Raw genomic sequence first — 13653 nt, 5'->3', positions numbered from 1 at the left:
CTGTTGTGTGACATTGTGTCCACTCTACCGTTTGTGTGACATCTGTGTGACATTGTGTCCACTCTACCATTGTGTGACATTGTGTCTACTCTACTGTCGTGTGACATTGTGCTGATGACTGTTTTGCTATACTGCAGTGTGTTAGTTCTACTGATATATTACACAGCATTTTATCAGCTCCACTGTTGTGCTGCACTGTATATACCATGATGACAGCCACACAGTGTCACAATGTCCAGTACACATAATAATGCATTGTCTCTATTATTGTGATATACCACTACAGGGGCCAACACAATAGTGTACAGATTAGGAATCCATTTGTTTCTAAATTTCAGTGTGTGTTTTGAGGTCCACTATAATTATATCCTGCGTACTATCTGTAACCAGAAACACTTTCCATTTGTTGTTGTTTCAGACGTTGTTAGAACCCACCAGTTAATGTTCTGGGGGTGGGGTTTGATGAGATTTTTTGTGAGAACTGATATGCTTTTAAGTCACTGCTTTTTTATGTTTTTCAAAACACTGTTTTCATGACAACAAGTCTTTCAAGAAAATAAATTCCCTAAATCGTCTTATTATCATTATTATTCAGCCCTAAATAGTTTTCACGGACAGATTACAGGCTGTTATGTAGAAACATAGGAATAATAACATCACCCACATGCACACCAAACCACCCAGGGAATATATTGTGTATATCCCAGGTGATGTCCGCCAAGGGAATATATTGTGCATATCTCAGGTGAGGTCCAACCGGGGGATACACATGCTATATTCCCCGGTCAGACCTCAGTGAATCTGCAGCACAGTTTCCGGTTGTAAGCCCTCAGTCGTTCCTTTGTCAGCAGTATGTGGAGTAAAAATATGATATTTTGATATATATTTATCTATGCAGATTTTTTCTATTTTCCTGTAGATGTCTTATTTGTATATCATATGTCAATACCTGGTGATATATGTTTGTGCTATTGTATATATAAAATAGGATTCACATAGGCGGTTTACAAACTGACTGAACAACATGTGCTTTTCTTTGACAGCTTGACTATAAATTATCAAGAGGTTCAAAAGGTCTTAAGACCTTTAGCCTGGGAAAATTATGCTGGGATTAGAGGGGAAAAGAACAAAATACCTAAGGCCAGACCAATTTTATTTCTTGTTTTATGGATATTTGTCGTCAGAAAACCTAAAGGCAGGAGGAAAAAAAAATAAAAATAAAATCACCAGTCAAAGTAATATTCCTTCTAAATACTCAAAGTATTTTACTTTTGGCAATTTATGAAGTGTATATGGGGCAAAATACAATTTAAAAAATATTTTCTTGAAAGTTTACATTTTTGGCCAATAAAAAAAACAATAGAATTTTATTTTTTGAGTGGGGAAAAATAATAATTTTTTTGTGTTATTCTTGAAAAAATTGCGACCAGCGGATCCGTAAAACAAGAAATAAAATTGGTCTGGCCTAAATTTAATTCTATTAATTGTCAGTCAACTGTTATGATTCAGCATAGAAATGTTTGGAATTTGTCTTCATAATTAAATAATAGAAACATTGTTCGGTCAGTTTGCAAAATGATATATTATTTAGTCGGAAATTATTATTTGTATGTTTCCTAAGTGAAAATGTCATGCATTTACACTGTGACTGTAACCTATATACCTTACATGATGTCTTCAGATTTATTGTGCATGTGGTGTTTGTGTACAAAAATGTACATTGCAACATTTTTTCTTTGAATTAGCTGTGTGTGTTGCAAGCCATGAATCACTTAGAGTTAGCAAATGTATCGCTAAGAGTTAGCTTAGTGTTGGTAAATTAATTGTTAGGAGTTAATGATAATCATAATAATAATGTGTCCATAATATAGCGCCAAACTCCACACCAGGTTGGCTCATAGAATGAATAGCACAACACATTATTACCCTGGATAACCCAAGCTGCCTGTTAGGTGCTAGAAGGTTACGGTCACATGACCTATCCCACCGGGTAACCATTTTTTTCTGCTGGGTGAAAATTAGCAAATTAATCCATCATCCTTCACCTGCTGCTTGAAGAGCATGCCCACTCTCCCAAAAATATGGCACAATTACTGCTTGCTCGCCTTGCCCGCCTTGCCCACCTTGCCCGCCTTGGCCGCCTTTGCCCGCCTTGCCCGACTGAAGAATGTAATAGAAATCTGGAAGAGGATGAATTCACTATAGATGATGTGGAACAGACCAGAGGTACAGATAAACTGCTTATCTGCGTAAATTACGCAAATATTTATGTGAAAACTCAATTCCTATTAAGTCTATTGTGTATGCTGGAATTTTTGTAAATACTCAATAAATGTGATCTTACATGCGTACACACAAAAATGTCAAATCTTAGCTTGCGTATCGGTGGATAGATAAAAGAACTGAGGTATATTGAGAGGTTCTATTTCAGGTCATGAACTTGACAACTTGCAGTCTTTATTATCGTTTCTCATATTACAGATTAAATATAAATAACAAGCACTAACATTTAAACTTTATTACATTTTTAAAATTAATTGAAAAAGGCAAAATGCCCAATTGAGTTTGAGTGAGGTGAGTACAATTTATTTGGTTACTCAAAGGAAAATTAGGATACACAATTGAGTGAGTGAGTTAAAATTTAACGTCACATCGGCAATATTCCAGCCATATCGTGACGAGTATACACAATTGAGATGAACACAAGCGAGTACATAACTCAATGACCCAAAAAGTTATCTGTAGCTCTGACAGACTAGGGATGCTGGAGACATCCTGTTTTTGTTGTTGACTGTTGCATTTACAACATCTATTTATCTGGAAATTGTGTATGTCGTTTATTGTTAAGTGTATATGTTACCCATCACACTTGTCTTTCTGTGAGCATATATTGGAGTGTTGCTGATGCCCCATCCAGTTCCTTGTGTTCATACAGTGAGACAGGGCCCTTCTTCCAGCTGTTAATGATACATCTTGTAGAATCAAATACCTCAATATCATCCTGGTTAGTGTTTAATTCATGGATCTCCTCTCATTATTGTATTTACCTAGAGGATAAAGACTGTCTGAAAGATATATACACCCAGGAATGTTATCAGAGGATTACAGGTTTGTCATTCTGCTGCTATGATAAGGCCTGAAAGCTGTTCTGGTACAGCCTGGATACTGCTATACAAGCACAGATGCTGTCATGATAAAGCCAAAAGCTGCTATGAAAATGCTGCTACGATATAGCCTAAAATGTTACTACTTCGACATAGCCTAAAATGTTGCTGCTAATGGGTTTGACAGGGATGTTTGAAGAGTGAGGGGAACACTGCTTGCCCTTTTGGCGTCTCACAATTTTCTTTTATTCATTCACTTCTTAAACTATTGTTGTAGTCATTCTTCATTTTGGTTTTTGGTAATAATTTTGTGAGCATGTTCTGTACTTTGTATGTCAAGAGAATCGTTGTTTTATTTATAGTATAATGTGTTATTTTACTGGTAGCAGTGTTGTCAGTGTATTGCCTCGTTTTCTGGAAATCATCCTTATTTAGCGAGGGAATTTTATCTCCAGTCTATTGTGATACATACCCTGGACCCATGCTGTTTAATACAAAAACACATTAAGCATGTTATTTCTGTATCTCAGCCCAGAATATGTGCAGTTTTGTGTTTGTTATGGTCATTGTTTGCTGAAAGGGACTGAATGACCAATCTGATGTTATCACTATTCAGTTATGCTGTACATTACATCTTTGTTTATACAAGGGTATTGGTTATCCAGCTTTAGACATTTTGTTTGTGATTATTTTTGAGTGTTTATGAAAAGTGATGGAGACAAGTCATTTTGCAATTTGTTCTGTTCACAGGGGCTTGTAAAACAAAAAAACTGGCATCAAGGTATATACTGTCTTAACACTATATTTAAATGTGGTTCAGTTAAGGCAAAAACTATGTATGGACCGAGAGCATTTATTTCCCTGATTTGATGAATTTGAGTTGCGACTTTCCACATATTATCTTGGTATGTTAGCTTTAATTGACTGAGGTTGTGTCCTGCCAGAACAGCTGTATAGCTCCAGATTTTTATGTTACATGATTATGTATGATGATGATAATCATGGATATTATTATTATGATAATGATGGATATCTGTACGGACTGAGTTCCAGTGTCACCACGTATCTGCTTGTATAAACTGTAACTAGTCAGCTGTCTCATTGCAATAAATTACTTTTTTAGCAAATCTATTTGCCCTTCATGTATAATCAGCTGACAATTCAGATCTGAAACCATGCGGTCAGTATTATATCATTACATCTGCAAGTCATGTTGTTGGACGACCGGAATGCTTCTCAGTAAGATCATTTGCCAGTCAACACACGTGAGGGTTTAAACAAACACAGTGAGTTTGGTTTTAAGCTGCTTCGAACAGTACTTCAGCATGTGGAGGCGGAGTTGTTGCCGATCATAGTCCCTTGAACTTGAACTTACCTTCCATAACGTAACATGACGACTACACCTCAATGGAATGACACTGTGCCACTGATTCCGGTTAGGTGCATCTTTTACATATAAACTGGTTTTAACTGTACAAACTGAAATGATTAATATCAAACATATCAGTACTTGTTGATGAAAGTTAAATCAACTCGTGATTTGATATAAAAGACTTAAGGGTGAGGGTGATGTTTAGTCCTTGAATCGGTGAGTTTTATAATAAACTGTTCTTATGAAGAAACAACAGACCCACTTTGATTATGCACATAATTTATTGAGGAGTGGACAGATCAGAATCAACTACATCTGCAGACATCGTAAGGCAGTATGGTAATGGAGGTGTGTTGATGGAAGACAATCCTTCGTTGGAATAATGCTATTGTCACCATGGAAACATCGCACTGTGGGTCTCCAGAGAGAGGGACAGAAGTTGGAAGATATTCAGTCGGAAGAAATCATACATTAAGATCCTTGGAGAGATATTTGGTCACAAATTCCTACACAATTCTTGCATAAATTTGTGAGACACCGAAACATGAATTTAATAGTAGATGATTAGAGTGGATATGAATTAGCAAAACTGACCATTATGGACACCTTGTCAATACAAAGTCTTGATAAACTGGAATGAACACACAGTGCTGATGTTTACAGGGCTGAGCACACCAGTCTCATCTGTCAAGCAGTAGCTACGATTCACTACAGGTCCACAGTAGCTGAGGATGAAGACTGTATGAGTTGTCTCCCCTACTGGAATGTTGAGCTCCACACACTGCACAGTGGAAAGGTTGGAATGTATCAGAGCTGTGAGTTTCCTACACAATATCTATGACAGTTTCAATGTTAGGCTATGTAACAAAATAGAAATATATATATATGACTACATGGAAAACCTTTGCACGCCACATTTCATGATTTTCTAGTCCATCTGTGACTTATGTTAATCTTGCACACCTTGAAGGGTCCTAGATATTAGTTTCATAGGTCATGAACTACAGAGTTATGAAAGGAAATTAAATAAAATATTTATATATAAAGAATATATACAATTAGTCATGATATACTTTGTTCAAAAACTAAAATGGACAATTGAACTTCCATCAATAATATTGAGATTACAACAAAGAACGTAAAATACGTCTGATGGTTCCAAGTTGTAAATATGGAATTTCAGAAGAAAGAAAGGAATGTTCCAAAATGAGGATGTTATCTAGTTCCCTACATACTAAATCTAAAAGTTCAAATCAATACCTATTTGTTATAGTTGTCACTATAGTATATAAACAAAGTACATCCATCTATCTACAATACTGGTACAAAAACACAAAAAGTAAAGATGGTTGGAGGGAATACCTATGTAAAACTAGCAGACCATTGGACGGATTTCATGCCACAGGTTTCAGTACAAGCTTCAAGAGCCAGCCGGGCACAGCTGTAATAAGTGTAACAGAAATAAATATAGCACTCGTTATTAAAAAGAGGGAACTGATTCAAATTAGCAAAACTGTCACTTTCCACATTGGGGTATTTTAAAGTTGAAGTTGTGCCCAGGTTTTTAACCACTGCCACACAAAGCCATCTTAACCGCTGTAAGTCCAATCTTGATTAATTTATGGTGTGATCTGATTGTTTACACAACTTTCATTGATAAAGTAATAATGATTTTTATAGACAAAAATAAAACTTTCTGTAATGATTTGAAAATTAAAATGCTAATCTCTTGAAAAACATTAAAGTGTTCAAAATATTATTAAATATATCTTTCCCACAGTTTTGTACAAAAAATGTTATTTTTTGTGTGCATTAGTTTGTTATTTCATATTAGGACAAGCCCGTTGCAATGAGTTGAGATTGTTTAGTGGCAATAGTTGAGAAGTTGAGAGGTAGCCATCACGTGGCAGTGACCCGCTACAATGTAGGCCTTTAGCCACCATGTGGACACCATCGCCCTGCACGACGACTGGCTCTGAGGACAAACATATATCACAGTCCAGCTTTTTTAAATACAACAGATATGCCGAGAGTTACATGCTATATACCTTGGTTTGACCTACTACAATCAACAGTATAACCTTTTGCAGCTTCAAATCTTAAAGCAACGATGTCCCTTCCAAATATATATGTTGGACAAGGGTGAGAAACACTGGACACTCAACCATGAAAACCTTGTCCAACATACACATTCAACTTTGGAAGGGAGACAGCAGTAAACTACATCTTCAATGCTGTTTTATTATCACAGATGTCTTTGTCAAGTTTGCATAGGAATTGCTATTCCCTTTCTGTAAGATGACAAACCATGACATATAGAGTCAACCATAGCTACATATAACAATGCTCCTAAAATAAATAATATCTCAAGTGACAGGAAGTGGCCATGAGTTGTTTCCCTTTGTCGACTCTCCACTACAGAAGGCTGGAATGTTTGGCAGTGATGTTCCTCTGCTACAAGTCCAATGTCAGTATGTGATTACATGGAACTGGCACAGAATTATTCAATTCGACTTCCATTATTATCTTAATTCATATGAAGAGGTATGGTATACTGGATTGTCGTATCTTATCTTTGACGAAATGTATCATATGTTCAGTATGATACAAGGCAAATACAAAGACTTCGATAAAATGTAATACTCAGATGTTATGCTAGGACGGAGATTTATCGTTCCTGTCAGACATATTTCTGACAGTGAGTGATTTGTTTATCGGAGTAATCCTGTGCCTGCTGTCACAACATTCCCTGGAAATCAAGATGGCGGCTCTGATGTCGGAGCGTTTACAGGATATCTTGACTGTAACTTTTTGGTGAAGTTTCCAGGAGGTCGTCATCCTGTATAATGAAGCTGGTACGTTCTGGCGACCGACGGCGCATGGAGGAACTCAACATGGAAGTGTCTGGACTGCGATATCTGGATCATTAACACATTAGGGTATGACAAACATTTTCAAAAGATAGAAGCATTTCAGAAGCATTATAGAATAGGAAGAAAGTGGCAACAATGTAATTATTTCATGTGACTTTCTTTGTTTTAATGCCACATTAAGCAAAATAATTGGCTCTGGATTAGACAATCCAGTGATTGACATCATGAGCACTGATATTCACAAATGGGATACGATGACATGAACCAAGTTGGCAATCCCGATCACCCAATCCCAATAGTTATCTCTTACAACATGTACAGGTTGCTAGGGACAAATTGTAACTTGCATCTTCACTTCCAACATCGACCTGTACTGGTCTCACTGCAAGCTCAAAGAAGAACGCCTTGTAACTTGATACATCAATACCGAAACCTACCTGCTGGGACTAGGTGATCTTGACCTTGAGCGTGACCTTGCCCTCCCTGGGCTTAATGACCTTGACACACGAGTGATTGAGGATGAATACTCTGATATCATAACTGGCGGGTTGAGCCCATGTCTCCTCATCTCCTGCACAGCTCTCTCTCTGGAAACGAAATAACATAATTTAGTTACGATCATGTTTGTTTGTATTTTGCTTCAAGCCACCAGCTATATCACTAGGGCCTGTAAATAGTAGAACCTTGCTCAGGCAAACCCAGATGATGTCATCATGAGCATCACAACTGGTTTATTGAAACAAAAAAAACCAAGTCACTGAACCTGACCACTGGATCCAGCGTCTTACAAAATGCAATAGGGTGCATATCATCCATATCATCATCACCATCATCTACTACTACGAGATCTGGTTTGAAGACACATACCTCTCGAACCTCTCCCCTGTGAGTTGTCGGCGGAGCCTCTCCACATCTCCCTCCAGCTCCACGTTCCTGGTCCTCAGCGACGCAATCTCTCGACTCTGACTTTGGCTGCAGGCAGATAAGGATGAATCAATACAAAGGGATACGGATGGCCAAATAAATAAACTGGACATAAAGCTCTCGCTCGTCACGCTGAAGACCCGGGTTTGATTCCCTACACGCGTACAATGTGTGAAGTCCATTTCTGGTGTCCCCCGCCGTGATATTGCTGGAACATTTCTAAAAGCGGAGTAAAACCATACTCACTCACTCACTGGTATTCCTAATTCTGAATGCATGGTTGTACAGATAAAGCTTGTCCAACAATGTACTTATTCTCACAAATACAGTACCACTAGCATTTTCATTATCTCCCTTGGCTCTGTTCCACAAAGTTATACTTTAACATAGACTTTCGACAATCATAAGCACAGAGATAGCTGTTATGGAATGGGCCCAGCTCAATACCCCTACCATCAAACTGGGAGCCAGTACTTGCTTCACAACCCTACACACAACTTCACTCACATTTTGCTCTCATTGAGTGACAGCCTGTCCTTGAGCATCTGGACTTCTGCGTTCCTCTCCTGGGTCGTGAGCTGGAACTGGAACTCCTTCTCGCGGTTGTTCTGCAGGAGACCCTCCAGGTTCTTTGAAGCGGTCCGCTCTGATGAGACCTGGCCCTTCAGCAGGTCGCCCTCCTGGCGCAGGTCCTCGATGACACTCGCCAACTACAGACAAAATGTGTGTGTCAGAGGCAGACAATAGACTTAAGACAATTATTGTGTGAAGACAGCTTTGTCCAGTAGGGCCATTTCTACTTGTTATCTGTGTATGGTCTAGAGTGTCTTGGTGTGTTAGGTTTTATCATTCAGAAAACAATAGTGTTTTTTTCAGAACACCACAAAATATCAATGTAAAGATCTGCCCTGCAGAAGTGATGAGTAATTTTGAAGAAACAGTCAATACAAGGATGAAGACTGTAAACAAGCAGCTGCTTCCTGGGAATGATGGTTGAGAGGGTGAAGGTCACCTCTCCAGCAATTCTCATCTGTCCAGATCCTTTAATCCAGAAACTCCACAATCCAGGCAACAATTCTACATATATCCAGGCATAGAAATGCTTCTGTAACCCTCGATCATTGGATGTCAATCTCAACGGCATATCATTATCAATCTCAATCCCTGGTAACAACTCTTGCAGCCACTAGGCGCACCGAACATTGTGGCTAACAATTAACGAGGTACCCATTCACAGCTGGGTGGACTGGGACACATAGTCACAGCACGTTCCAAGTTCACTGCACGCTAACAATGACATTGTTTGCCGTATTCATGTGGCCACATATACCAACGGATTCGAGAAGTGCACAGGATGTGTACTGTAAACTAAACACTGAAAGAGTCTGCACACAAAGTTGACTCCAAAGTTTTACACAGATGTTCAGCCTACCTGCTCCTTGTCGATGGGAGGCATCTGGTGAACACGTTGACAGTCAAGCCTCTGCAGGGTCTCCTTGACACCCTCCAGACGGCTACACATCTCGCGGACAGCAGTTAGGTCCGCCAGCAGGTTCTGCTTGTCCTCCTCCGTCTGCCTCAGACTCTCCTCCAGGGTGGCCACCGACCGGGTCAGGTTCGACAGCTGTATCTCATACGACTGCTGGGCTGACAGATGCTGCAGCAATAGAAACGATATCTTGCTGAAAACACATCCCAGTGTCTCTTCTCAGATGGAAAAGGTAAATGGCTCATCAAGGAAGATTAAAAAATGGTTAGGCACCTTCTGGATTTATTCCGTAAAAACACGGTGCAATATTGACAAGATCTGACTGCATTGATGCTCTCAGCAAATGTCGTTTGTTGGACATGGCACTCAGCAATATTCCAGCTGTAATCAAATCTGGACCAGGCAATCCAGTGATCTACACATTTCGGATGCAATGACATGCATCAACCAAGTCAGCAAGCCAGACCATCTGATCTCATCAGCCACCACTTACGACATACATGGCTTACTGAAAACCAATTGTAACCCTGACCTTGACGGAGATGACATGTATGAATGTTCAGTGCCAGATAGCGCAGCAGATCATGTCCTACCTCCTGGACCTCCCTCTCCAAGTTTTCGGTCTTGTCGCGGTAGCGCCGCAGCTCGGAGTCCTTCGTCATGAGCTCCAGTCGCAGGTTGGATCCCTCGCTCTCCAGCTGGTGGCTGGTAGTCTGGTACTGCTCTGCCTCCATGGACAGCCGGCGGTACTGCTCCAGGATGTCCGACCGTTCCTGCTCCTAAGGACACAGAACAGTGTGAATCAGTATGCGAGTCAATACATGAATCTGTGAATATGAATGTGAGTCAGTCTGTGTTTGGCAAAACTGACACACTTCAACTTGATTTCTTTTGTGTATATGAAGCATCTTAATACTTTCATTCATTTCCTTTTAATTTGCTAAATAAAAAATTGTACTAAGTCAATGCATTTAAAATCATTGTATTTTCTCTGCAAGCTACACAGGAATACAGGCAGCAGTGACTTGTCGTACCTTGGATGAGAGGACGTCCTCAGTGCGCTTGACCTCGATGATGTACTCCTGGACCTGGATCTTGAGCTGTTCCCGCTCTTCCAGGGCGTCCTGCAGCTCCTGGTTCAGCTTCTGTAACACAGCAACCACAGGCAATAATGTGGAGGAACCTTTAGAAGCTATGCTTAACACTGGATAATGTATGGGACCTCGCTAATCTTGCTGACCCCAGCACCACACACAAACCTCAGTAATGTGGGTTGACCTTGCCAATGTTGGTTGACCTTGGAAATGTTTTATAATACCTGGTTAATGTATGAGGGACCTGGGTAACGTGGGAGATCTCACCAATGTTGGTTGACCTTGGAAATGTGTTATAATACCTGGTTAATGATCTCAGTAATGTGAGGGACCTGGGTAACGTGGGAGATCTCAGTAATGTGTGGTGGACCTCAGAGAACCAAGGATAACTATAGGGAACCTTGGTATGTATGGATGAACTCAGTAATGAACTATGGACCTGAGTAATTTATAGTGGACGTTGGTACTTACAAGGACCTTGGTATGTATAGACAAACTCAGCAATGAACAATGGACCTGAGTAATATACTGGGGGTAATTTAAGGGTCATTGGTAATGTGTATGAGCTGTCTAGATTATTACAAATGGTAATGCTGTAGGCAGGAACTATATAGTGTTTTCCAGTGGCTGCACTTGCCTGGTTCTCCTTGGTCATGACTGCAAGGTCATCCTGGAGCCGCCGGTTCTCCCTCAGTGCGATGTCCTTGCTGCGGCTGGTCTCCGTCAGATCCTCGCCGGTGGAGTCCAGCTGGCGCCTCATGCTCTTCAGCTCCCGGTCCTTCAGGTTCAGGTTCTCATTGGCATGTCTGGGGAGTAGAAGGAACCACTCAACAATGGCAGCAGAAGTACTTGCATCGGGCAGATCTAACAATCAGTCACCATGCTCACAATCAATATCACAGAAATTAAGAGTGAAGCAGCTTTGTGGAAGCATATCTAATCAATTATTACCTATATTCACGGACATGAAACTAAATCAGACATATGCAGTGGAAATACAACAGCATGTCAGATGCCACAGATATTGTTACAGTACTTGTTTTCACACTAGTAACATGACACTATTACAGGTAACTCACCCAAGTTGAGCTTCCAGCTCAGACACCCGAATCTTGAGATCACTGATAAACCTCTCCTGGAACACAAATGCCACATAAGCTTGAAATAAATAGGGGCAGTGGGGTAACAGATTTCAACCTTACATTTAACTAAAGACACAAAAATATTACCAACTCTGGTTATAACTAAATCCATCATATTGTTATGACAATGAAATTCATGACCCATTCAACTGATCTAAACCTTTTTTATTTCGAGACACTTATTTTCAGACTGAGATTTATCATAAAATGAAAAACATCCAGCTTTTTATTTCAACTTTCAGACTTCTATCATACCATTCACCTCAAATCCAAACAATCTGACTGAACCTAACCCTAAACATCTTTCTCTCTCTACAGTACACTAACCCTGTCGTGGAGTTCATTATTGAGCTGTGCTTGCTTCTCCGTCTTCTCATCAACAGTGAGCTGTAGGGAGTCCTTCTCACGGTCCATGGCGTTAATTGTGTTGCGGAGCTGATTGCCCTCCTCTCGGGCAATTTGTAGAGCTCTGGACAACTCTGCGAGACGCTCCTCAAGAGTTACAGATCTTTCTTCCTGAGATTGTAGTTCTCCCTCACGGCGGGACAGGCGTCTCTGGGTCTCCTCTAGAGACTTCTCAGACTCTTCCGCCAACATTCTGTCATACAATACATCATATATATAGACATAGATTTGACTACAACATAGACTTGGTCATAAGAGAAGATATGTAATTTGCCTCACATTCATCCAAACAATACTGTAAATCATGAAATTAATGCGTCTGTACTCTTCTCGCATTATTATAGTGACGCATTACAGAAAACATAAATCTTGTCGTTTTTATTGTCTACAGGTTCAGGTTATTCTTCAGAATATAACAACAATTTAGACATCTCTCATAAAATTAATTGACAAATGAGCACTAATACATTTATATATTCAACACTTAAATGTAACCATGTGCCTTGAAACACATTCCACAGAACCTAAATATATTTAATGTTTTTTTTAAATCATTGTGAAGTTTACTCCTCATTGACATTGGAGTAGAAGATAGAGAAGATCTGAACAATGGTGACACAGGAAGTACAGCAGAGTGGGATGCTTACTTCATCTGGCTGGCGGTCGACCTGACCTTGGAAGCGTCATCCGTCACCTCTGTCAGCCTGAAGGACATGTCCTTCAACTGCTCCTCTAATGTTTTGATTTCATCCTTGAGAACATTCACCCGTACTATGAATTCATTCCGCTCAGCTTCCACCTAAACAGAAACCAGGTCCGTGATGAAACACAACAATACATGGCAAGAAATATCAAAACTGGATTCCATTTTGAATCGAGAAAACGTTTAAAACAGTTGTACTTACTGTATGTAGTGTATTTTCTAAATCTTCCACCCTCTGTTCCAGACGAGCTCGGTCAGACAGAGATGTCTCAGTGGCGATCTGTTGTATAGAGAGAGAAAACATTTACCCAATTTTCCGGGCTATATTTTCCAAGTCTTGAAAAGAATTATTTTGCCACAAACTGTATTTCCGTGGTGCTTGTAATAACATCTAAACATCAAGTAAGCAAACAACAGTAACTGTCATAATTGTACTTTGAAAGTATCTTGGTCACTTTAACATGGATGGAAAGAGGAATGTGTCAATTTGAAACAAGCATTGTCACTAAGGTGACATAATGCCCTGCCGCAAATTATCAAATTAAAC

General features: G+C 39.7%; 1 protein-coding gene across 1 annotated transcript in view; it reads right to left on the bottom strand.

Annotated features, from left to right (window-relative positions):
- Positions 1-4738: 4738 nt before the first annotated feature.
- Positions 4739-13653, bottom strand: part of LOC124269415 (centrosomal protein of 135 kDa-like) — a 50334-nt gene continuing 41419 nt past the window's right edge. The window contains 12 exon segments of the mRNA XM_046704422.1: positions 4739-7394; positions 7787-7936; positions 8217-8321; positions 8781-8983; positions 9706-9930; positions 10356-10541; positions 10797-10907; positions 11494-11662; positions 11936-11991; positions 12326-12596; positions 13051-13202; positions 13309-13386. Of these exon segments, the coding sequence (XP_046560378.1) occupies positions 7262-7394; positions 7787-7936; positions 8217-8321; positions 8781-8983; positions 9706-9930; positions 10356-10541; positions 10797-10907; positions 11494-11662; positions 11936-11991; positions 12326-12596; positions 13051-13202; positions 13309-13386 (1839 nt within the window). The 3' untranslated portion in view covers positions 4739-7261.

This window comes from Haliotis rubra, unplaced genomic scaffold, assembly GCF_003918875.1.
Source record: "Haliotis rubra isolate DU_JTF1 unplaced genomic scaffold, ASM391887v1 Scf1448, whole genome shotgun sequence".
NCBI lineage: Eukaryota > Metazoa > Mollusca > Gastropoda > Lepetellida > Haliotidae > Haliotis > Haliotis rubra.
This window is presented reverse-complemented; position numbering and strand designations above follow the sequence as displayed.